Source organism: Vitis riparia, unplaced genomic scaffold (genome assembly GCF_004353265.1).
Source record: "Vitis riparia cultivar Riparia Gloire de Montpellier isolate 1030 unplaced genomic scaffold, EGFV_Vit.rip_1.0 scaffold611_pilon_pilon, whole genome shotgun sequence".
In the NCBI taxonomy this organism is placed as follows: Eukaryota; Viridiplantae; Streptophyta; class Magnoliopsida; order Vitales; family Vitaceae; genus Vitis; species Vitis riparia.
The window spans coordinates 115,724-137,880 of record NW_023269710.1 but is presented as its reverse complement, the minus strand read 5'-3'; the positions used below and the strand labels follow the sequence as shown (position 1 = coordinate 137,880).

The 22,157-nt window shown below is 37.4% G+C and overlaps 2 protein-coding genes across 7 annotated transcripts; one reads left to right on the top strand and one right to left on the bottom strand.

Moving 5' to 3' along the window:
• The first annotated feature begins 5,627 nt into the window (after positions 1-5,627).
• LOC117910112 (pentatricopeptide repeat-containing protein At1g73400, mitochondrial) lies at positions 5,628-14,964 on the top strand. 6 transcript variants are annotated; one of them, XM_034824174.1, is made up of 5 exons: positions 5,628-8,090; positions 8,462-8,540; positions 13,586-14,049; positions 14,437-14,575; positions 14,653-14,964. In XM_034824174.1, exon 1 carries the CDS (start codon positions 5,831-5,833, stop codon positions 7,958-7,960), a length of 2,130 nt encoding a protein of 709 aa, XP_034680065.1. In that variant the 5' UTR covers positions 5,628-5,830; the 3' UTR covers positions 7,961-8,090; positions 8,462-8,540; positions 13,586-14,049; positions 14,437-14,575; positions 14,653-14,964. The 6 variants fall into 6 exon arrangements, with proteins under 6 accessions (XP_034680065.1, XP_034680063.1, XP_034680062.1 ...); XM_034824172.1 differs by having other exon boundaries at positions 14,426-14,575; XM_034824171.1 differs by having other exon boundaries at positions 13,586-14,135.
• Positions 14,965-15,016: 52 nt separating this feature from the next.
• Positions 15,017-20,417, bottom strand: LOC117910114 (poly [ADP-ribose] polymerase tankyrase-1-like). Its single transcript, XM_034824177.1, has 2 exons — positions 20,241-20,417; positions 15,017-15,952 (listed from the first exon to the last, which is right to left on the bottom strand). The coding sequence occupies exons 1-2, from the start codon at positions 20,372-20,374 to the stop codon at positions 15,238-15,240; spliced, it is 849 nt and encodes a 282-aa protein (XP_034680068.1). The 5' UTR covers positions 20,375-20,417; the 3' UTR covers positions 15,017-15,237.
• Positions 20,418-22,157: the final 1,740 nt, after the last annotated feature.

Below are 22,157 nucleotides of genomic sequence, written 5' to 3'. Positions count from 1 at the left end.
CAAGACTGGGACTACAAATAGACTCCTACAAAAGAACCCAAACAAAACGACTCAAACACGACACGAGATGCAACGAACAATGACCAATGCATGATACAATACAACCCAATACATGACAGGGTGCGATACACAATCATATGGTGACAATAAAAAATCTGGATGTACGATAGAGACTCTCGAGTCATAGGAGTGTCCAACATGAGATGACTACAAATATGACTAAATAATTTCTATCGATGATCCAAAAAATGATCGAGGTGTGAAGAAAGTGAACGGGGTGTGAAGAACAACACTATCACGAGATCGATACTCAATCTAGACCAAAATATCCTTGATTCGACCTTCAACTCAAGCTCCATAAGAGAGAAAATGATAAGGTGATCAAGGCGAATCTCTCGAAAAATGTGTGAATATGAAAATGTGTCTTTCACCTTTCTGTAATGAAAATATGAGCATCGAGTTGAAAATCGAACCAAGGATCAAACAAAGAATGAGGTATTGAGCCCGTGATAGGTGTGTAGTGTAAAAAGATGATCAATGAACATATCCCAAAGTATCGAGTGAGTGACAACAAAGTGAAGAGGTGTGTCGAGCCAAGAAATGAGAACGAAAACCCTAGAGAGAAAACATGTTAAACTCATCAAGTGAAAAACACAAACTAAGGCGACAAGACGAAAGGTGATCCAACCGTACTCAAACTCATACCGATCTCCGAGCACTCTCAACTGGAGACTAAAAAGAGGGAATACTGGATCCGAACTGTAACTAAAGAGGCTCTGAAGGCCCTCAGATGCACCCACGTGTAGGGAGGGAGTCCTAATCGAAGGATCTACGGTATAACCTACAAGGTCAAGGTGGTTCTAAATGGATATGAGTGGACTTTAAAGATTCCTAGCAGAAGCGATCATACCCTCTGGCGGTATGCAACCCTCTGCACGCCTCCGAAGAAACGGGTTGCTTCCATGCAAGGTGGTCATCACATCCACACATGCACTACCTCGACATCACAAGGGGCTCCTATAGTGAAATCGCTCAAACCCTCAACACTTAATAGTCGACTAGAGTGCACAGTGATGGTGTGGATGCATTCGAAAACCCTAAGAATCTAGAGCAGAAGAGGAAACACACTGGTCGCACAACTATCCATGAAACCTAGCTCGGGGTATACAGGTCTTCAATGATCGGACTCCAATCGACATCAAAGTGTCGCTCTCCTCCAGAATGCTCCCGTGCATCGATATAGCCCGTCGCTAGACCCTACTCCTGATCTCTGGCTCGGTCAGAGAGCAAGCACATAGAAGGTCTCACACTTGCAAAAGTGAGAACCGAAATAAAGGAAATGACCGAGACTAAGAGATTTGGAGGTAAGAGGATAGAAGTGCGACCCACATAGACAGGCGACATGCAATCATACAGAGGGAGGGCAGTCATGCATCAAACAGTCAAGCAGAGTACATGATACATCACTCATGTCCACACAAAAAGCTACAACTATCAGGATGAATAGCGATATGAACATCATGCTTAAAAGACGATCAAGATAATACGCAAGCTAGAGAAACAACACAGCAAATCAAACGATGTACAATAGTGAGTCTATGCATGTGAAGTGAGCAGAATAATCGGGAAAGGTGAGCAACCTATGATAATCGGCATGTCGATGTACCAAATTAATCTAGCAATGAAGTATAGAAAAAGCGACATCCGAAGCCCCAATCAAGATAATCAACCATATCAATGTCACAACACAATATCCAAGCATGCATCAAAAAACCCAATGTGCAATCAAGAGACAGGTACTCACTGATCGACTCATCAAATGCCATGTTTGCTTCATCTTAAGTTCAAGCTTGATCCTCTAAAAAAATCCCCAGCGGAGTCGCCATTTTGTGGACCCCGTATTTCGGCTCAATGCGTTTCCCACTCGACGACGAGCTCGATTTTGATTTTGAAAAAAAAATGATTTTACTTATAAAATCAAAATATTACTTGGAGTCGCCACTTATTTTTGTTTTATTTTTAAAAGGGTAAACAAAATAAGAAAGAAAAACCCTAAATGTGACTCCTTATTTTGGAAAAGACGGTCTGCGAAAAATCGGATCGGGTTCGGGGGTCAGGTTGCTTATCGGGAAGGTACGGTAAAAACCGTAGCACCCCTTTAAGCCCCTAAAGTCGGGCCTCTACTAATAAAATGAAGCTGACGTGGCAATTGATGATGAAAACAATGAATACCCGGAACTATCATGCACATATGAGAATCAAAGTAAGAATATAGAAAGACTAGAATGGGAATAAATACGTACCTGGGCAATGAGCCACAATGCGCTTATCAAAAAGTGAGGTCAGTGCATAATTAAAGAATAATTTCAAGCATGTCATAGAGCAGAATAAATAAATCATGTATGATAACCAAGTCAATCAGTCAATTATAAAGTCACTTATGTAGGGCCCCCACCAAAGCCCGTTTATTTTTGCATGAATTAATTCCATAAACTCCATTATTCGGAATTACGTGATTGAATCTATACTTATTTCAAAACATTTTAAAACAGAGGAGGTGTGAAAATGGTTTGCCAGAAAGAAAGTGGCAACCAATTTTTATTAAAAATGGGACTCTTGGGTGATCTTAAAAACTCTAAGGGTGAAAGATAGGATGCTTTGAAATGGTTTAAAAAAAGAAGTTATAAAACGAGGATCCGGACATGCCTGACGGGGGAAGTTGAATCGCCCCCCCTCTCCCATCCGGCGTCAGGCATCCGGAGAAGGTGGGATGTCGGCGGACGGATTCCGGATAAGAGACATCCGGAGAAAGGTAGGAATGGCGGCGGACAGATTCTGGATGAGAGACATCCGGAGAAGGGTAGGACGCGGCCGGACAGATCCCGGATGTGAGGCATCTGGATAAGGCGGAATGGCAGTGGACAGATTCCGAATGAGAGACATTCGGAGAAAGGTAGGAATGGCGGCGGACAGATTCCGGATGAGAGACATCCGGAGAAGGGGTAGGACGCGGCCGGACAGAATTCCGGATGTGAGACATCCGGAGAAGGTAAGACGTTGGCCGGATAGGATTCTGGATGTGAGACATCCTGATAAGGTGGGATGTTGGCCGGATAGGATTTTGGACGTGAGACATCCGGATAAGGTGGGGTGTTGGTCGGATAGGATTCCGAACGTGAGACATCCGGATAAGGTGGGATGTTGGCCGGATAAGATTCCGGACATGATACATCCGGAGAATAAATGAGAGGAAAATGGGTAGGGTGGAGGATGCTTGATTCCTGCAAGCTTGAGTGAGGAAATGGGTATGACTACCTAGAGAGAGAGAGAGAAGTGGATAGATGAACGATGGGTATGGTGGATAAAGGAAAAAAAACATGGGGATGAGATGACGACACGCTTGGATGAGAATAGAGATAGGGGTCATGCAGAGTGAAGACATGTGCATGGACATAAACACAATGGACAGGCCACCAGCAGACGTGTCTCCACATCTAACCGGCGAATATGCCTGGTAGCATGCAACCTCGGGTGTTTGCTGACTGTGAAAGCTTGGAGAAAACCGAGAAGGCCTGTTCTCATCATCACTGAAAACCCAGATTCTAGCCATAAGGTTAAGAGCCTTGAAGTTTCACGGAAAGCAGTTGAGACTTTGGAGCCTTGAGTATGCACTCAGGGAGGAAAAGAAAACAAAGAGATAACAGGATAGCAACAAGAAGAAGAACATGAAGACTTTAACCAGCATATCGGTCCCATTTCATCATTTCATCCATGGGTCCAACGTGCAGTGAGTTAAGATGGAAAAATACTCATCAGAATAGGGCATAAAACACAGCAAACTCTTCCAACATTCAAACAATAATCACCAAAACAGAACAACCCAACAAACGGAAATGAAAAATCACTGAGAATCAGACCTAGACAGTCTGAAAAAAAAAGGAAAATATACAAAAAAAACAAATGGTCATACTTGGAAATCTCCATTCTCAGCTTTGTGTCCTGGACCCCCCAGCAACTCCACGCTCTTTTGTTCTTAGCTTCTTCTTCGAGTTCAACCAATACTCCTTTCCTCTCTAGAACTCCCAGAAAAACTCCTCTCCTTTTCCTAACCTCTTTTTTGCTCTCTGTGTGAATCCCTCCTCAAAAAACTCTCCTTTTTTTTCTTTTGTTCTTTCCCCATTCCTTTCTTTCTTGATTGGTGTCTCCTCTTGCAAGCCACTCCTTTGCACTCCTACAATGCTGTCACCTCCTACGATCTCTACAGCAGCCACCTTTTCCTGCACCACCCCTTCTGTAGCCACCTTTCCTTCTCTCTCATCCGCGCCTCCTGACAGCCTGCGGGACCCCCTTCCAAAAAGCTCCTCCACGTGTCAAAGGCCTACTGCAGCTTCAAAAAGTGAGGTTGATTTCTTATGGCCACTAAGGACGTGACATGTGGCCCGTTGGGATAGTGACACTTGGCAAAATTGAGCTGCTGAAAAACGAGCCCCAAATGGGGGTCTACAACAGTGTTTTTGGAGAACATATTTTAATTGTTTTTTTTTTCACTTGTTTTATGGTTGTCTTAAAAAATAATTATACAAAGTAGAATGATAAAAAATTAAATGTTAGACATAAAAATTATTTTAAAATCATATTTAAAAATATTAAAAATAAGTTAAATACATTTTAGGCTTTTAAATAGACTTTTATTTTATAAAACACTATAAAACAATTTTCAAAAACTATTTTTAAAAATTATTTTTCAGAACCGTTTTCGAAAATAGTTGTCAAACATGTTCGAAATGCATGGTTTTAAAAACTAAATCAGATCGGATGATTCGAGCAATCTAACCGCTGGTCGATCACAATTCCGATTTGGTCTGATGAATTGGGCCGAACCGATGGTTTGACCAGTGAACCGACCAATTCCTTTCGAATAGTCCAATACAACCTAGTATATATATATTTTCAGCATCAAAACGAAGTTGTTTTGATGAGTAGAAAAGCTCTTTTTCCCTTTCCTAGCAACCCCTTGCGGTTGCCCTAGCTGCTACGTTAGCATATTTTTAGTGTTTTTTTTTTGTTTTAAAGAATAAAAAATTATTCTAAGAAATAGTTTTCAAACATGCCTTTCTTTTATAACCGTTTTCAAAAAACAATATTTTAAAAATAGAAATTTAGAGAATATCTTTTAATTATTTTTACTTATTTTTTAGAAGTTATTTAAAAAAATTATTATACAAATATGGGGACTTATTGAAAATAAAGCACTACAAATAAATGTTATTTTCAAAACATATCTCATTATTATTTATTTTCTTTTATATTTATTATCTTTTTCTTTTATGATTTTAAAACTTATGATTTTAATTTAAATTAATAAAAACATTATAATTTTAAATAAATTTTTGATTTTAAAATAAGTTTTTAATTTAAAAATAAAATTTCAAAATTTAAATTAAAATTATGATTTTAATTGAAAATTTTAATTTGAAATTAATTTTCTGATTTTTTAATTTTTTTTTAAAATTTTAAATAATACATAAATTATTATTTTTATTTTTATAATTATTTTTAATTTTAATAATTTATAAATTATATATTTATTAACTGTGACGGCTAGTCCGAGTATTTAACCGATAATTTTTTCGGGTACGTTCCGAAAACGTTTCTAATTAAAAATCTCTACCGTCAGAGAAGTTTCTCCGTTCATCTCCTCGGATTTCTTCAATCTAAACCCTAAAATACCCCACAAGAGCAAGGGGGAGAACAGAGGGAGAGACAGGTTCGAAGTCGTTTCCTTCACAACATCTGAAGTTTTGTTTCATTTCATTTTGGTAGATAGGCAATGCAGTTGTGGCGATTTATCAAACTTTCTTCATATTTATGTGCTTCTTCTACCATACCTTCACGCTTCCAAATTGGTAATACTGTGACTCCACTTCTACGTCTGCAACTGCAATCAATAGACCGTTATCGAGCTTTCCACATTGGTCCTAGAAATGGGTTTGAGGAAAGTTCAAATTCAAGTTCAGGTTCAAGCCCCAATTTGGTGAAAGGAGCTTTTGATCTTATTGGTAGAAATGGGTTTGAAGGAATTTCAAATTCGAGTCCAGATTCAAGCTCCAATTTAGTGAAAGGATCTTTTGATATTGTTAGTAGCAATGGGGAGGAAAGTTCAAAATCAACTTCAACTTTGGGGAATAGGGCTTTTGATCTCATTAGTGGAAATGGGGTTGAGGGAAGTTCGAATTCCATTTCAAATTCTGCCAACCCAGCATTTGATTTTGTTGGCAGAAAAGGGGTTGAGGAAAGTTTAGAAGATGGTGTTGAGGGAAGTTCAGAAAAGGGTGTGGGTGAAAGTTCGAGTTTGGCAGACCGAGCTTATTTTGATGGTATTAGTACAAATGGGGTTGAGGAAAGTTTAAATCCTGAACACAGGGCTCTTGATGTTGTTACTAGAAATGGGGTTGAAGAGAGTTTGATTTCGGTAAACCAAACCTTTGATCTTGTTGGTGGAAATGATGTTGAGGAAAGAGTTTTAGTCAGTGATGCTGATAAATTATACAAAGCTATTGCTAATAATGCAAATCCTGAGAGTGACATGGAAAAAGCACTTGACCTGGTTGGCGTAGAGCTTACAACTGACTTGGTGATTGAGATACTAGGTAAGATTCATTTTGAGGAGAAAATGGCTTTTAGGTTCTTTATGTGGGCAGGTCATCAAGACTGTTATTCGCATGAGCCCCGAGCATACAATGAAATGATTGACATATTATCCAGCACAAAGTACAAGGTGAAGCAGTTTCGGATTGTTTGTGATATGCTTGATTATATGAAGAGAAATGACAAGAAGTCAGTTCCAGTTGAGGTTTTGTTGATGATTTTGAGGAAATACACAGAAAAGCATTTGGCCCATCTTCATAAATTTGCAAAGAAGAAGAAAATAAGGGTGAAGACCCAACCAGAAATTAATGCCTTGAACTTGCTGCTTGATGCTTTGTGCAAGTGCAGTCTTGTGGAGGATGCCCAAGCCATGTTCAGGAGGGTGAAGAACAAGGTTAAGCCTGATGCTAATACTTACAATATTTTGTTTTTTGGGTGGTGTCGGGTTAGAAACCCTAGTAGAGGAATGAGGGTTTTGGAAGAAATGATTGAAATGGGTCATACACCAGATAGTTTTACTTACAATACTGCAATTGATTCCTTCTGCAAAGCAGGGATGGTGACAGAGGCAACTGAACTCTTTGAGTTCATGAGAACAAAGGGTTCAACCATGTCTTCTCCTACTGCAAAAACATATGCAATCATGATTTTGGCTCTTGTACAGAGTGATAGAACTGAGGAGTGCTTTAAACTTATTAAAGATATGATAAACAGTGGTGTCCTTCCGGATGTTTCGACGTACAAGCAAGTGATTGAAGGGATGTGTTTGGCTGGAAAGGTTGAGGAAGCTTACAAGTTCTTGGAAGAGATGGGAAATAAAGGGTATCGTCCTGATATTGTTACTTATAATTGTTTTCTTGATGTACTATGTGAAAATAAAAAGAGCGAGGAAGCACTTGGGCTTTATGGCAGGATGATTGAGGCTGGGTGTGTGCCTAGTGTGCATACTTTCAATATGCTGATTTCAATGTTTTTTGAGATTGGTGAACCTGATGGGGCATTTGAGACGTGGCATGAGATGGATAAGAGGGGATGTGCACGGGATACTGACACTTACTGTGTGATGATTGAAGGGCTTTTTAATTGCAATAAAATGGAAGATGCATGTTTTCTCTTAGACGAGGTTGTAAACAAGGGAATAAAATTGCCATATCGGAAATTTGACTGCTTTTTGATGCAGCTTTCAATGATTGGTGATCTCCAAGCCATCCATAAGCTTTCAGAGCATATGAGAAAATTCTATAACCCTGCTATGGCAAGACGTTTTGCACTGAATCAGAAGCGGAGGAGCATGAGTTTAAGAGGAAAGTAAGAATATTTGGAAGTAATCGTCCAACACTCTCATTTTGGGTAGCTCAATGAAACTCTTCTCATTGAGCTCAGTTTCACAATGCTCAGTCTCTTCTCTACTCAATAATCCCGCAGTGACAGCTTTTCTTGAGGTCTGCATATCCTTGGTTCCTTCCTGTAATCTCATATTTTTTCCCCTTTATTCTTAGCTTTGTCATAAACCAATTTTGTATTTCAAAACTTATATTATATATTTGTGACATCATCTACTTACAAGATTCGAAGATTATGACATAATATCACACAGAATTCTAATTGTTTTAAGTTAGTTGGCTTATGCATTGTGTAAAAACATGGTTTGGTGTTGAGGATAATGGTTTGTTAGGATTAAATGGTTCTACTCAACAAATGATTTGTATGATTTGAATCATCTAATTTCTAAAGTCTCTTGGATGCTTTCTGCTTGATACTTATTCTATTGACACTGTAGACCTTATTTCATCTTACAATGAGAAAATGTCAGGAGGGAGCCCTCTGTTGGAATATGTTGCAATTCTACGCCAAAGAGAACTACAATGGAATGATGCATTGATGGAATCCAGGTTTATACTTGTTTATTAAACTCCCATCATATTCATTTACTACATTTATGGTTAGCTTTCTATTATAATGCATGTACATTAGAGGAGGATAGCCCCTTTGATTTGGTATCGTTCCTTAGGGAGGACTGGAGCCGCTGGATCTTTGAGGGATTCAGGCTCTGGAAAAGCCCCCTTAATGAAAAATATCCAAAGATCCCTGACAAATTCTTGGATGTCACTGATAGGATGGGATATTGAGGGCTCAAGACAATGTTTTATTTTATTTTATTTATTTATTTTTAGTTCTTTGTTTTTGGCATGTTTTCTTGAGGATGCTTTGTGTATATTTTGTGTACTTGGATTTGCCTCCTTTAGGATGTCTTTCCTGTGTGATTATCTATACCTATCAAAAAAATGGACAGAAAAATAATAGGCATTAGAAAAGAAGTTATATCTATATGCTTGCAAAACCATGAAGCAGAATAAAATATGTATCTTATTGCCTACAAATATAGAACTAGAGGGGAAAGGGGAAGATCCATTAGAGACAAAAGAGTCATGATAAACCTATGAAAAGCAAGCACAGTGAAACATGATATGGTTTACAAAAGTTTGATAGAAAGAACAGTTTTCTTTAGTTTTCTCTGCTGAATTCAAATTAGAAATTTTCTTTTTCCAAAAAGACCAAAAAAAAACACCCTTTCTAGAAGATTTGTTAAAGCTACAAGTTCTCTCCCAAATTTCTCTGTCCTCAGATTGGCTGAACTGAAGTATCAAGCTTGGTAGTTGTTGTTGAGCATTCCTAAAATGGCTCCACTGGACTGGAATGGTACTTGATGAATTGCTGAATAATAATTTCATATATCTCACGGGTATTTATACAGAGTACAAAAGGCTATTTTAGGATAGCCAACTATAGATAATAACGGACAAGTATATAAAACAATTGCAGTTCTATAATTAATAATTACAACAATATAACTACAACTGTATACACAATTGTATAGAATATACACAACTGTAAATCACTGTCCAGAATCTGTCTAGAATATATGCTGACTCTCTCCCTCAAGTTGGTGCATAGATATTGCACATACCGAATTTGGATAATGATGCATAAATTGACCACTAGTAACAACATGAGACATCATATGGGCCAATTGATTGGCACTTTTGATGTAGGGAACCTTCATCACGTCAGAGTCTAGGTTATCCTTGATGACAGTTCCTGTCAAGTTCAATGTGCTTGGTTCAGTCGTGTTGTACTGGATTATTTGCAATTTCAATAGCTGTCATGTTAACATAAAAGAGCACCATAGGTTTTTTGGGACCAAATCTAAACTTTCTTAAGAGAATTCTTAGCCAATTAAGTTCCGTAGTTACATGATGGGGCGCATGACATTCAACTTTTGCATTAGACAATGAGACCACATTTTGTTTCTTACTCCTCCAGGTTACCAAATTTCCTCGTATAAATGCAACATACCTTGAAATAGACTTTTTATCCAATTTGGATTTGACAAAGTCAGAGTTTGTGTAACCTTCAATATCTAGATGTCCGTGTTTGGAGAACATAATACTTTTTCTTGGAGAGGACTTCAGAACATGATACGATTATTGTATTCATGTGTTGGTAATTAACTTACAATGCTAGCTACATATGACAAGTTAGGTCTAGCGTGTCAAATGGATTAATTTCTTGACTAGTTTTTGATATCTTTGTTTGTTTGTTGGAATCTGATTAGGATAGATGGACAAACCATGATTTATCTCAATGGGAGGATTTACAAGTTCACAAATGGAGTTACTTGTTCAACCAAGAGATCTAATGTATACTTCCATTGTGAGAGGAAAAGTTCTTGCTTGGATCGAGACACCTCAATGCCCAATAAGTATTTTAGAGCATCTAAGTCCTTCATTTCAAATTCCTTGGCTAGATAGCTTTGAAGCTTCTCTAATTTTGCGGAGTTACTATCTATAACAATCATGTACAAAACCTTTTTTAGTTTGCATACCTTGCCTTCTTTTGGTGTAAACCTCGCAAGGGGATACATGTGCACCTTCTTTAACAGATCACCATGGAGAAGGACATTTTTTACGTTAAACTGTCTTAATGGCCAATCTAGATCAACCGTAAGAAAGAGTGTGACTCTAACAGTGTTCATCTAGGTCATAGGGGCAAAAGTCTCTTGATAGTTAATTCCATAAGTTTGGGTGTATCCCTTAGCAATCAGTCTAGCTTCGTACCTATTAGTTGTCTCATCTAACTTGTACTTTATTGAAGACATGCACTTACATTCCACTATCTACTTTTCTTGAGGAAGCTTGACCATCTCCCAAGGGGAGTTCTTCTAGATAGCCTTTATTTCTTCTACCATAGCAAACTCTAGTTAGGATCTTCAAGGATTGTTTGAAAATGACTCGGAATAGACATATAGGATAACTGAAGAGCAAAAGTAAGGTGAGTCTTAGATAGACAATTATAAGAGACAAAATTAGAAATGAGATAGACAACATTAGAGGATGATTTTGAGAAAGCCCAACCTATCAGGTTTTTTATGATCACGAAGAGGATATCTCTTACTTTGATCACCAACTTGTAGATTCAAGGTAGCAATTTCAGAAGTTATAGGTGAAGGAACATGTACCTCAAGATTAGTCTCGGAAGAGTCATCTGATGGCATAGTAGTACCATTAAGAGAAGTATTGGAGCCTTGGGGGGGGAGGGGGGAAGGAAGGGGTATGACAATAACATCTTTGTTCTTCCTTGTATAACCCTATTGGAATAATTTGACTGGTCTTTCATCCCTTCTTTCCTTAGATTCAAACTCAACCGACATAGGGTTAGGAGTATCTAAAGACTCCCCCTTACCCAAATCACTTGTATCCTCCCCTTAACCTGAAAGCCATAACTTTTTCTTTTATAACCATAACCTTTCCTCTTCCTTACTACTAATCTTCCTCTTTCTTACTACTAATCTTCCCCTGAAGAGGAACTAGAGACACATTTCTAGAAAAATAAGACTCCGCTTTGCAGAATTGAATGTCTATAGAGACATAGTATTTGCTTGTAGGAGGATGAAAGCATTTATTCCCCTTTTGGGAATTAGAGTAACCAAGAAAGACACATTTAAGAGCCCGATGATTAAGCTTATCCCTTTGATGAGAGTGTATATGAACAAAACATGTACAACCAAAAACTTTAGGACAAAGATTCAAAGTAGAAGGAATAGAGCGAAATCGTGATAACATTCGCAAAGGAGTTTGATAATCAATGACACAAGAAGACATTCGGTTGATGAGAAAGACAACAACCATGACAGCCTTAGCTTAGAAACATTTTGGAACACGCATAGTAAAGCATAAAGCTTGTTCCACCTTTAGAATGTGGTGGTTTTTATGCTCTGCTATGCTGTTGTGTTATGGCGTGTATGTACATTTTGTTTGGTGGAGGGTTCCATTTTCTTTGAATAAATTAGTAAGGAACTAATTCACAAACTCACGGCCATTGTTAGAGTGAAAGACCTTAACTTGAGTATTAAATTGTGTGACAATCATTATGAAAAATTGAGGAATAACATATAGAACATCATTCTTAGACTTAAGCAAGTACACCTAGTTCACCATAGTACGGTCATCAATAAAAGACACAAAGTATTTATGACCTAAAGTAGAAGAAGTAGAAAAAAAATCCCAAACATCTATAAAAACATGGGTAAAAGGGATTAAACTTTTATTTAGACTTATTTTGAAAGGTACACAGTGATTTTTAGCATAAATGCATTGCCCAGCTTGAGGGGGAGTGTGGATAAGGATAGAGTTTGGTTTCCTATTTGATTTATTTTTGTTCAATAAATCAGGGTATTTTGTGATAAGTCCTGAAAGTTGGGGAAATTTTAATTTTCTGTTTTTTTTTTTAAAAAAATTAATTTTGAAGTTAGTTTGTTACCTAGATTTTAGGAGGATATTGGGTCCTAGTTTTTAGAAGATCTCCCTGCTGTCATATTGAGGATTGTTGGTTTTTATCTTAATTGTGCATCTTCAGGGAAGGGAGCCTTCTTGACCCCCCTCAAGCTTTATGGGGTTAAAGTTTTTCACAAGAAGGGAGAATTTAGCATAATGAGAAACTATAAATCACAGTTCAAGATATGAGGCTCTAGGTTTCAATGGAGTAGAAAGGGAAAGCAAGAAAATGAATGTGCAAAGAAAATTTGTGGTAAATAATTACAATCAAACGATGTGAAGAAGATGCCAGTCTTTTCTATCTCTTAGTGTCTCTGTTAAAGAGATTCAGGATAAGAATTGGGCCCAGGTATCAAACTGTACAAGACTAAAGGAGATATGCTTCTGTTGCCACTAGAAGGATAGGAATTTGTGTGATGTATGTCCAGTGCACAAGTTTCAATAGGAGTTATGAATAAAAGTAAATCAATTCAACATAGAAAATGACTGATCTAGCAACTGAAACTGCCAAGTGTTATGTTAATTGATCACTCTCTATCAAACTGCTTACACTACAAAATGGTTTGAAGGTGAGCCCTTGAAGCACTTGAAATTGGCTTCTCAAGTGGGTAACAACCACCTTCCTAGTTGTCCCTCCCTGTCCGAAATTTTTTTATATTCCTCCCATGCAAAGATGAGCCAGGGTGTCTATAAATTACCTTATCTGCTTGTACAGTTGTTGATGCCATTATTCATATGGGAAGTTCCACTGGAGTAGCATCTTGTAGGCTTTGAGCACTGCTTCTGAGGTAAACTTCCTGGCTTCTGATGCCAAGTTGTGGTCTAGGGGAAAAGTTCTAATATTTAGAGGAGCCTAAGAAGATTGCATTTATTGTCTATCTCTCTTATTACATACAATTATCAGTGAGGCACAATGTCCCTATACAACAGATATTACTCCAACTGCTTATAGTCCATTACATTCTTCCTCTAGACAATCATGCTCATGCTGCGTATCCAGACACACGCACGTGTATTCACACAAAAGTGGGACATTTTGGCTAATACCAGATGTTCTTCTCTACCCAATTTGGTTGATCCATCTCTTTTGTTTTGCCTTGCAGTCAAATTTTCTGGTTACAGAAAAAAGGCAATGGGAGATTGTGGATCCACAATGTGAAGGGGTCCAGTCAGAAAGCCTTGATGCGCTGCTCTCAGTCGCCATCCAGTGTGTATCTCCAGGACCTGAGGATCAACCAACCATGGATAGGGTGGTCCAGATACTTGAATCTGAAGTCATGGCCCATGTCCTAGTGACTTCTATGATTCCAACTCAGACTGAGAGCCCTCTGGGAGACAAAGAAGATATGTTTGTGTTCATATTGCATGTCATCACAGCGTCTCCCAACAAACTAAGAAGGTTATGCATGCAGTGAGGGGCTCAAAATCTGCAGGGTTTCATCTTCCACTTCATTTATTCATTTCCTTTGCAGACATATGACAACTAGAAGATGCCTTGTTCCATCCATCCATTCATTTATCATCAAAATCTGAGCATTTGGTCCACCGGCCACCTATGGGATTCAGGGTAAAGCTGCCTACTCTTGTTATCCTCATTTTGCATGGGTGCAAGCGGACTTTCCTTTCTCAACTGGATTTACTTTTCCATTAGTGGTATGCTTTATCCATTTCTCCTTATATTTGTTTTCCCCTCTTTGGTAATCTTCTCTAGCATTTGTTCTCTCAAATTATATGTATAAATACATGTACAAATTGAAACCCATCCTTGTTTATGCCATTTTTGTAAAATATGTTTCCTTTGCTATACTCAACTCCTTGGGGTTGTAATTATTACAATTGCCTTCAATTCTGTCTAGTTTTTGACAGGGATTTTGCAAGATGTTCTATTTGGTCCATTTACATCCATGTCTTTTCTGTTCTATCAACTGTGTAAATCGTTGCAGGTATGTTGCAGGCAGGGCAGGGCAGAGCAAAGCAATGTACTGTTTTCCATTCCTGAGAACTGAAAATATGCCCAAAAAAAGTGGGGCCTTTTGCTGCTGATCCTATGGTGACTAACACAAGTTCTGTGGAGCTTTTCCCTCTAAAAGAAGGTTGCAAAATGTTTATCTGAAAGCTAGAACAAGCTGAGTATGGTGTTGGATGTTTCTCTAATGATTTTGTGGTGCAGGTGGTATTGTCTGGATGAAAGAACACGCCAATGGCTTCTTCCTCTTTGCTCAGAGTAGATTCTACAGTAGCCTGCTCTTGTTTTTATTGGCTATAGAGACGAAGATACTCTGCTTCAACACTCTAGAAACCATACATATGGTTGGGTTGTGGTAAAGGGTCTGTTTACTCTTGTCTAGATGAATCATAGCTTGATTCTGCAAACAAATTACGATTTTTTGACTGTTTTTAGACCGTTGCAAATAAAATAAGCAGACTGCTACCTGTAGAAACAACCTATATTTCTTCCATTGAGACTCTTTTGTTCTTTTGATTCATTATGCATGCAAGCTAATTTAAGAAATCATGAACTGAATGCATCCATATCACATAAAAATTTTCCAAAGACAACTATAATAGAAACATTTCCATACATTCTACCATGCCTCAATACTCAATCTACTAGGTATATAGCTATTCCAAGGGGAGTTTGTATATTTTTTGGTGCAGTCAAGCCAAAAATGTGTTAAAATCAGAAGGAAAGGGCACAAAGGTTACAAGATTTATGAGCTACCGTATGAAAATTTCCCTGCCCTGTACACTCCTATTACATGTTTTCTTCATCCTCTTGAGTGTAATCAGCGCTTAGAAGATGATTAAGAGCAACTCTGGCCTTTTTCGGTACCTTCGAGGCTTCTTCCTTGGTACCATCTTCATCAGCTTTCCTCTTGACATCCGTGTCCTCTTGTACTTCACCATCTTCATCAGCTTTCCTCTTGACGTCTGTGTCCTCGTGTTCTTCACTATCTTCATCAGCTTTCCTCTTGACGTCTGTGTTCTCGTGTTCTTCACCATCCCCATCTGCAGCAACTTTGCCATCAGAATTCTCTGCTTTTTCCAAGATTGATGGCTTTGGCTCTTCCGATTCTTCAACTTTGTCTTTAACATTCTTATCTCCTTTCCTAGATAACCTCTCACATTCTACCAAAACAGTGCGGAATTCTTCACTGCCTGCAAGATCAAGAGGGGTTTTTCCTGCTTTTGACTTGGCACTGAGACTACCGCCTTTCCTTACCAAGTACTTGGCAAGATCGAGATGGGATCCTTGAGCTGCATAGTGAAGTGGGGTCATGCCCTTGCGGGTGATAGCTTTGACTGAGGCCCCAGATGAAAGCAGAGTGCGGACGACTTCTAGATGTCCTTTCTGGGCAGCAAAGTGAATTGCACCCATGTCGTCCATCGCTGCAGCACCAACATCAGCCTTGTGCTTGCAGAGATAGGTTACCACCTGTGTCTGCCCAGCCCATGCGGCTAAATGTAGTCTATGATCCATTATCGGTTAAGGAATGAAACCCCAACAAACACATGATTGCTAGATATCAACAAGAGTGATGAAAATAAAAATTATCCTCACTAATGATACAGGTGTAAGCTCATTTTACAAGCATGAATATCATGGAATGGTTTTATACAGAGTGTAAAGATGATAAAACAATCAGAAATGAGTGAATTTTGAATGCAACATACAACATCATTGTTCCTCGTCAAAATTGTGCATTCTATGTGATTTGATAGTCAGGTATCATACACCAAAATCTGAAGAATGGGATCAATTTATTTGTGTCATGAAATTCAGTTATACTAAGCAAATCTTGAGAAAAATGAATTAATTCACTGGATGATTAAGTTAAAACAATGAAGTCATTCAAGGATAATGTGCTCCATGCCCTGTAGATAAAAATGCTTCCTAAAAGCACTGCCAAACACATTCTAACATTGAGTTATGACAGTTGTTACAATCTGAACATTCAAGGATATCGAATTATTTACCTTTCCCATCTTCCCATTCTCACTTTCTCCTTCCTTTCTACCAATTTTCTTCCTCACATCTAAAACCCTAAACCTCGCTTCACTTTCCCATTTCCCTTCCCCTTCAAAGTTTCTTTCCACTTCTCTATGTTCCTTTTCACATTGCAAGATTTGCATATCATTTTAGAAAATAGATAATTATTATAAGTGATAATCTACATGTTAAACCAAACAATGATTCAATAATTAATTTTATGTATGGAGTTGTTAAAATTTTATTTTTTTTATTTTTTTTATTTCACCTTTTTTACACTAAAGTTTATTATACCCTTTCTTTATACCATAAAATTTAAAAGAAGCTCCCTCTAGTTCAATAAAATTTCATTATCAATGAAACTCTAATTTTCATTATTAGTAATAAGTTGTCTTTAAAATTATTATTTAGAAAAAAAAATACTATTTTATTTTTATTGAAACTAACTTTGAGAAAAAAAAAATGTTTTAAGATATTTTTAATCATCATTTTCATATACAATTGAAAGTGATAAAGTGGTTAGTATGAATTATACATAAAATTGTTTAGCATCCAATAACTAGGTCAATGAGATGGGAAAAAAGAGTAATAAAAATAATGATGTAATTAACAAGTGATTTTAATCAAAATAGTTTCAATATTGTGAAGATAAATTTGATTTTAATTAAATGACTTTATCCTCCCCCTCCTTTCCTTCCTCTCCCTCCTTTTCCCCACCTAAATAATGGTATAGAAGACACTTTTCCCTTTCTTATTAGAAGTTGAGTCTTTTCTTATGTACATTGGGAAAATGTTATTTGTATCACCATTTCTACTATCAATCATCAATTTTTTTTTTCTTTCATTTAATCTTTGTTCAATAACAGTCTCTTGTTTTTGTTTATGAGAAATTAGTTATGACCGTTTCTATAGTGAAGTGCTTTATCACTTAATGAAATCATTTTGAGTTCAAGTGAACAACAAATAGTGGTGTTGAAAAATATGATACTGCTATAAAGGGTGTGAAAACAATGAACTGTAAAGGCTAGGCTAGGGTTCAAAATATAAGAGCAGGGCAGAGAAAATTGGAGAAAATGCTAGGGTTAATGTTTGAGAAGCGAAGAGGAACACAAAGAAAGGGGAAGAAACCGTGAGCAGAAAGGGAAACGGGAAGTGTAAGGTTAGGGTTTTAGATGTGAGGAAGAAAATGGGAAGAAAGGAAGGCGAAAGTGAGATCAGGAAAACAAATGTGAAAATAAAAACTCTCATGAAGCTGCATTTTGAAAATGTGGTTTCACTTGAGAGAGAGAGACTAGTATGGCACCTACATGGCCATAAGAGGGTTACACGGGTTATAATCACAAAAGTTTCAAACATTGCCCACATGTAACCTTATTTGGCTAAAAAAGGCCATTTTTACCCACATGAATCTTTCATTTGTCTCACATTTTCATTTTAGGTTATAGCTTTGTTGTTTCATCAACCTTGGTTAGCTAGAAAAATCCCCCCCTCCCAATTCCTTTTATTTTTTTTTTTTATGAGTAAACACAGAAGAAAATATATTAATCAGAAAAAGGAAGCCCGAAAGGCAACCCAAGGCATACAAGAAGTATACAGTAGGTGACGAAAGGATAAAAAGAGCAAAATTGGAGGGAAAACAAAAACCTCACCCGCCCTCACGTAGAGCCCAACCAATAAAAAAAGTCGATTAAAGATAAAGGGTCAACATCCATATACAACTTTGTCCAAGACCATAAACTACACACAAAGGAATACTTCAACCTATGTACTGAAAACTCTTCATTGTCGAATGCTATCCTATTTCTTTCTTTCCACACCACCCAAAAAAAGGCATAAAGGACCCAAACCAACCAAGGAGAGTCTCCTTATTGAGCAAGGGAGAACCCAAGTCACCCAAAGAGAGCGAATAGTAACTTCCACAACACTCTAGTCTTCGTGCAGTGGATTAAAATGTGATTAGTAGACTCCTCTTTGGCTAGACAAAAGAAACATCTATTAGCAAGGGTCCAACCTCTCCTTTTGAGTTGATCCAAAGTTAAAACTTTCCCCCACAAGGCTTCCCAAACAAAAAAACCAACTCTGGGAGGAACATAAGGACTCCAAATTATTTTTCTTGGAAATGGACTATACTTCCCGACTCCCCAACACTGTAAAGAGACTTCATTGTGAAAAACCCACTTTTTGTCTTTTTCTAAATCTCCCTATCTTCCACTTCTGCACTAACTCTCTTTCCTTGGATTGTCAAGAGCAACCACTCCATCAAGACTACCTCCCAATCATTGAAAGCCCTAGAAAAAACTAGGACTCCAACTCCCCCCCTTCAACCAAAGGGTCCCAAACTTCCACCACCCACTCCTCTTTTGAAACCACCAAAGCAAACAAAGAGAGAAAAGAGTTGCACAAAGCCTCATCTCCACACCAAGAGTCCAACCAAAATCTGATTCTTCTTCCATTACCCACGGAAAACACAATGTAGTTGCTCACCCCCCCTATTCCTTTTATCATTGAGCCCCTAATTGAATAGGCCTCCACCGTTAGGTTTAGGTGAGTTCCCCAATGGTGAAGCAGAGCTGGAAACTCTGCCCTTGGAAAGACTCTGCACCCCACTAGAGGCAGTCCCTAATCACTATAAGGTTATTGATAATTCTCTTTAGACATGGGACAAGACTGCCAAATGGAATCCCCATCTTGGACTCATGGCAACATTCCTATAGATTTCAACCTCTCCCTCCATGTCCGAAGATTTAACATCTCTCACTAGCTCATATTGAAAGCAACCAATAATTCAATTCATAAACCACAAAATCACAGGAGAAGACAACAATTAGGAAAGGTTAGGAGAAGCTAAAACACAATATAGCAGTTGAAGAATCACACACAAGCTCAAAACCAGACCTCCAAGAAACTATAACAAGTATTTGCAACAGAAAAACAGACTGTACAATGAGGCTATGTTTCAAACAAGGGAAAGGGAAAGGAAAATGCAGAAAATAGGCAAAGAAAGAAACCCATTTTTTTTTTCTTAAGTAATTTTCAGTATTCTCCTTTCCTTTTCTTTCCAGGGATCCAAACAGAGCCTTTAAAACAGCAAGGAGCTAGAACAACTAATAATAAACTAGTTCAATTCTTTTAATTGCCTTTTTTTTTTTTTTTTTTTTTGCTGTGGTTTCTCATCAGCCAAACAGGTCATGAAAATAAAGTTGATAAAGAATGAAGGAAGATGTCAACCTGTGACAAATCATACACTGATTCCTGTTTGGAACAAGGGAAAGGTTGGGACAATGCAGAACTTGGGCAGAAGCCCCACAATTTTTAAGCACTCACCTTTCCAGGAATCCAAACGGAGCCCTCAAAAACAGTGAAGGAATTAGAAAAATTAACAATAGACTTGTTCAAAATTTTAATTTCCTATTTTTCCAGAGCCCAACAGGCCACGAGAAAGAAAATTGGACAAAAATGGAGGATACAGAGTTGCAGAGGGCTAAGAACAAGCATTTGCAACAAACAAGCATACAAATCATACATTAAAGCTCTGTTTGGAGCAAGGGAAAGAGAAGGAAAATGCAGAAAATAGCAAGAGAAAGAAACCCATTTGTTAGAAACTAACTTCGAGCATTTTCCTTTCAGGGAAACCAAGCAAAGCCCTCAATAATTCTCTCCAAACCATAAACAACTAATAAACTTGTTCAACCCGTTCTTTTTAAGTTCCTTTTATTTCCTGTACTTTCCCAGCACCCAAACAGAACAAAAAAAAAAGGGGGGGATACGGGGTTCTGGAGTGCTTATCTCTGGAATTGACTGCTAAAGGATTGGAACTGCAAATGGATTGAAGTTTTAGAAGGTCACCGGATCTGGCTGCGTTGTGAATATCTTCAATTTCTGAGTTTCTTTCCTTCCCCATTCTCTGCTTGCGAATCAACTATTCACCTCCCCCCTTTCTTCTTTCTTTTTCCCTTGTTTTAAAATGGGTTGGCCCGGAGCTCTCGTTCCCACCCCTAGAGGTGTCCATTGGGCCGGGCCGCCCATTTTGGTTCATGGCCCGGCACGGCTCAACACTGTAACAGGCTGGGCCGTGCTGGCCCAAAGGAGCGGGCCATGTTGGGCCTAAAGAATAGCCCACCGGCCCACTGTGTCGGGTCATCATGTTGGCCCACCGTGCCGACACACTTGACCCTTTTAAATTTCACTTTTCACTTTTTACTTTTTATTACATGTCAAATGTTTATAATACCTTTTTCAACAACTGTATAAAGGCTAATCTAAGGGGTAAAAAAATAAATCAATAACTATTTTTATTTTTTTTTCATGTTAAATGTCAATATTACCCTTCCCAACAACTATATAACGACTATTTTAAATGATAAATAAGTAAATCACTTATTATTAATATTTTTATGTCAAATATTTATAATACCACTCTCAACAACTATATAACAGCTAGTTTTAAGAGTAAATAAGTAAATGACTCACCAATACTTTTCTACAAATACCTTTCATTTTAATTCTTTCTCACACAATTCTCTATACTCTCTCTTTATATTGTTTACAATTCTCTCTACTTTTCTTTTTCACAATTCTTTAAATTGAAATACTCTCAAGTGGTAAAAATATCTACTAACTCTATAAGTACTAAAGATATCTACCAATTCTACAAGTGGTCATAATTCATAAGGTTGAGGTATTTATATTTAGTTATTTTATTTATTTATTTTAATTTTATATATTTAATTTAATTGTTTTCTTTTTTTTATCTTATTTTTTTCCTCTAAAATTAAAAATGGATCTTCATCACCTAGATGTAGAAAACCTTAACTTTGGTATTCATGCATGTAATGAATTTAATCCTTTTGAAGATGACGAGACTCCCACCTCCTCTAGTGTCATTCCCTCTAACCTTTCCCAACCCAATCCCATAGGCAAAAGACCTAGGGCTAGTAGACGCACATCTATAGTATGGAATCACTTCATTATAATAAATAGACAAAATACAAGAGGAGAGGTAGAAAATCTAGCATAATGTAAGTATTGTAAAAAAACATATAGTTGCAAAGCTAGTGGTGGCACAGGTCACCTTAAAAGACATGTCGAACAATGTACAAAAAAACATAGTGCATTAGACCTTACACAATTCCAAATAAGCCAAAACGAAATAGGATCTAGTACATCTTCAATGACCCCCTTCATTACAATCAACAATTCCTAAGAGAAGGGTTAGCTAGAATGATAGCCAGTATGGGGCTTCCATTGATATTTGGAAAAGATCCTAGATTTGTACATTTCATACAAAAGTATGCCCAACCAACCTATTATAGAATTCCTAGGACTGTTTCTCGTAATGATGTAATTAAATGTTACTTAAATGAAAAACAATTAGTAATTGAAGAATTTAAAAATCATAGTGGTATTGGATCTATGGACTAATCAAAGTAATGAACCTTTTACATGTGTGACATCACATTATACAGATTCAAATATGAAATTACAAAAGAAAATATTAGGTTTTCGTAAAATATTACATCTTCATGATGGGCCTTCCATATATTTTGATAAGTGTTTTTAGAGAATATGGGATGCAAAGAAAAATTTTTAGTATTACCTTTGATAATGCTTCGAATAATAAAAGTGACATAAATTTATTTGTAAGAACAATTAGAGAAGGTTCACTAAGTGAAATATTTCATGTG

Excerpts from the sequence above, each read along its gene's own strand:
- LOC117910112 (XM_034824173.1), top strand. The coding sequence starts at position 5,831 with ATGCAGTTGTGGCGATTTATCAAACTTTCTTCATATTTATGTGCTTCT.
- LOC117910114 (XM_034824177.1), bottom strand. The coding sequence starts at position 20,374 with ATGGGGAAGGAAAGAAACTCAGAAATTGAAGATATTCACAACGCAGCC. Across the intron at positions 15,953-20,240 it reads GATAAGCACTCCAGAACCCC|ACTACATTTAGCCGCATGGG; the intron begins GTATCCCCCCCT and ends AATGGATCATAG.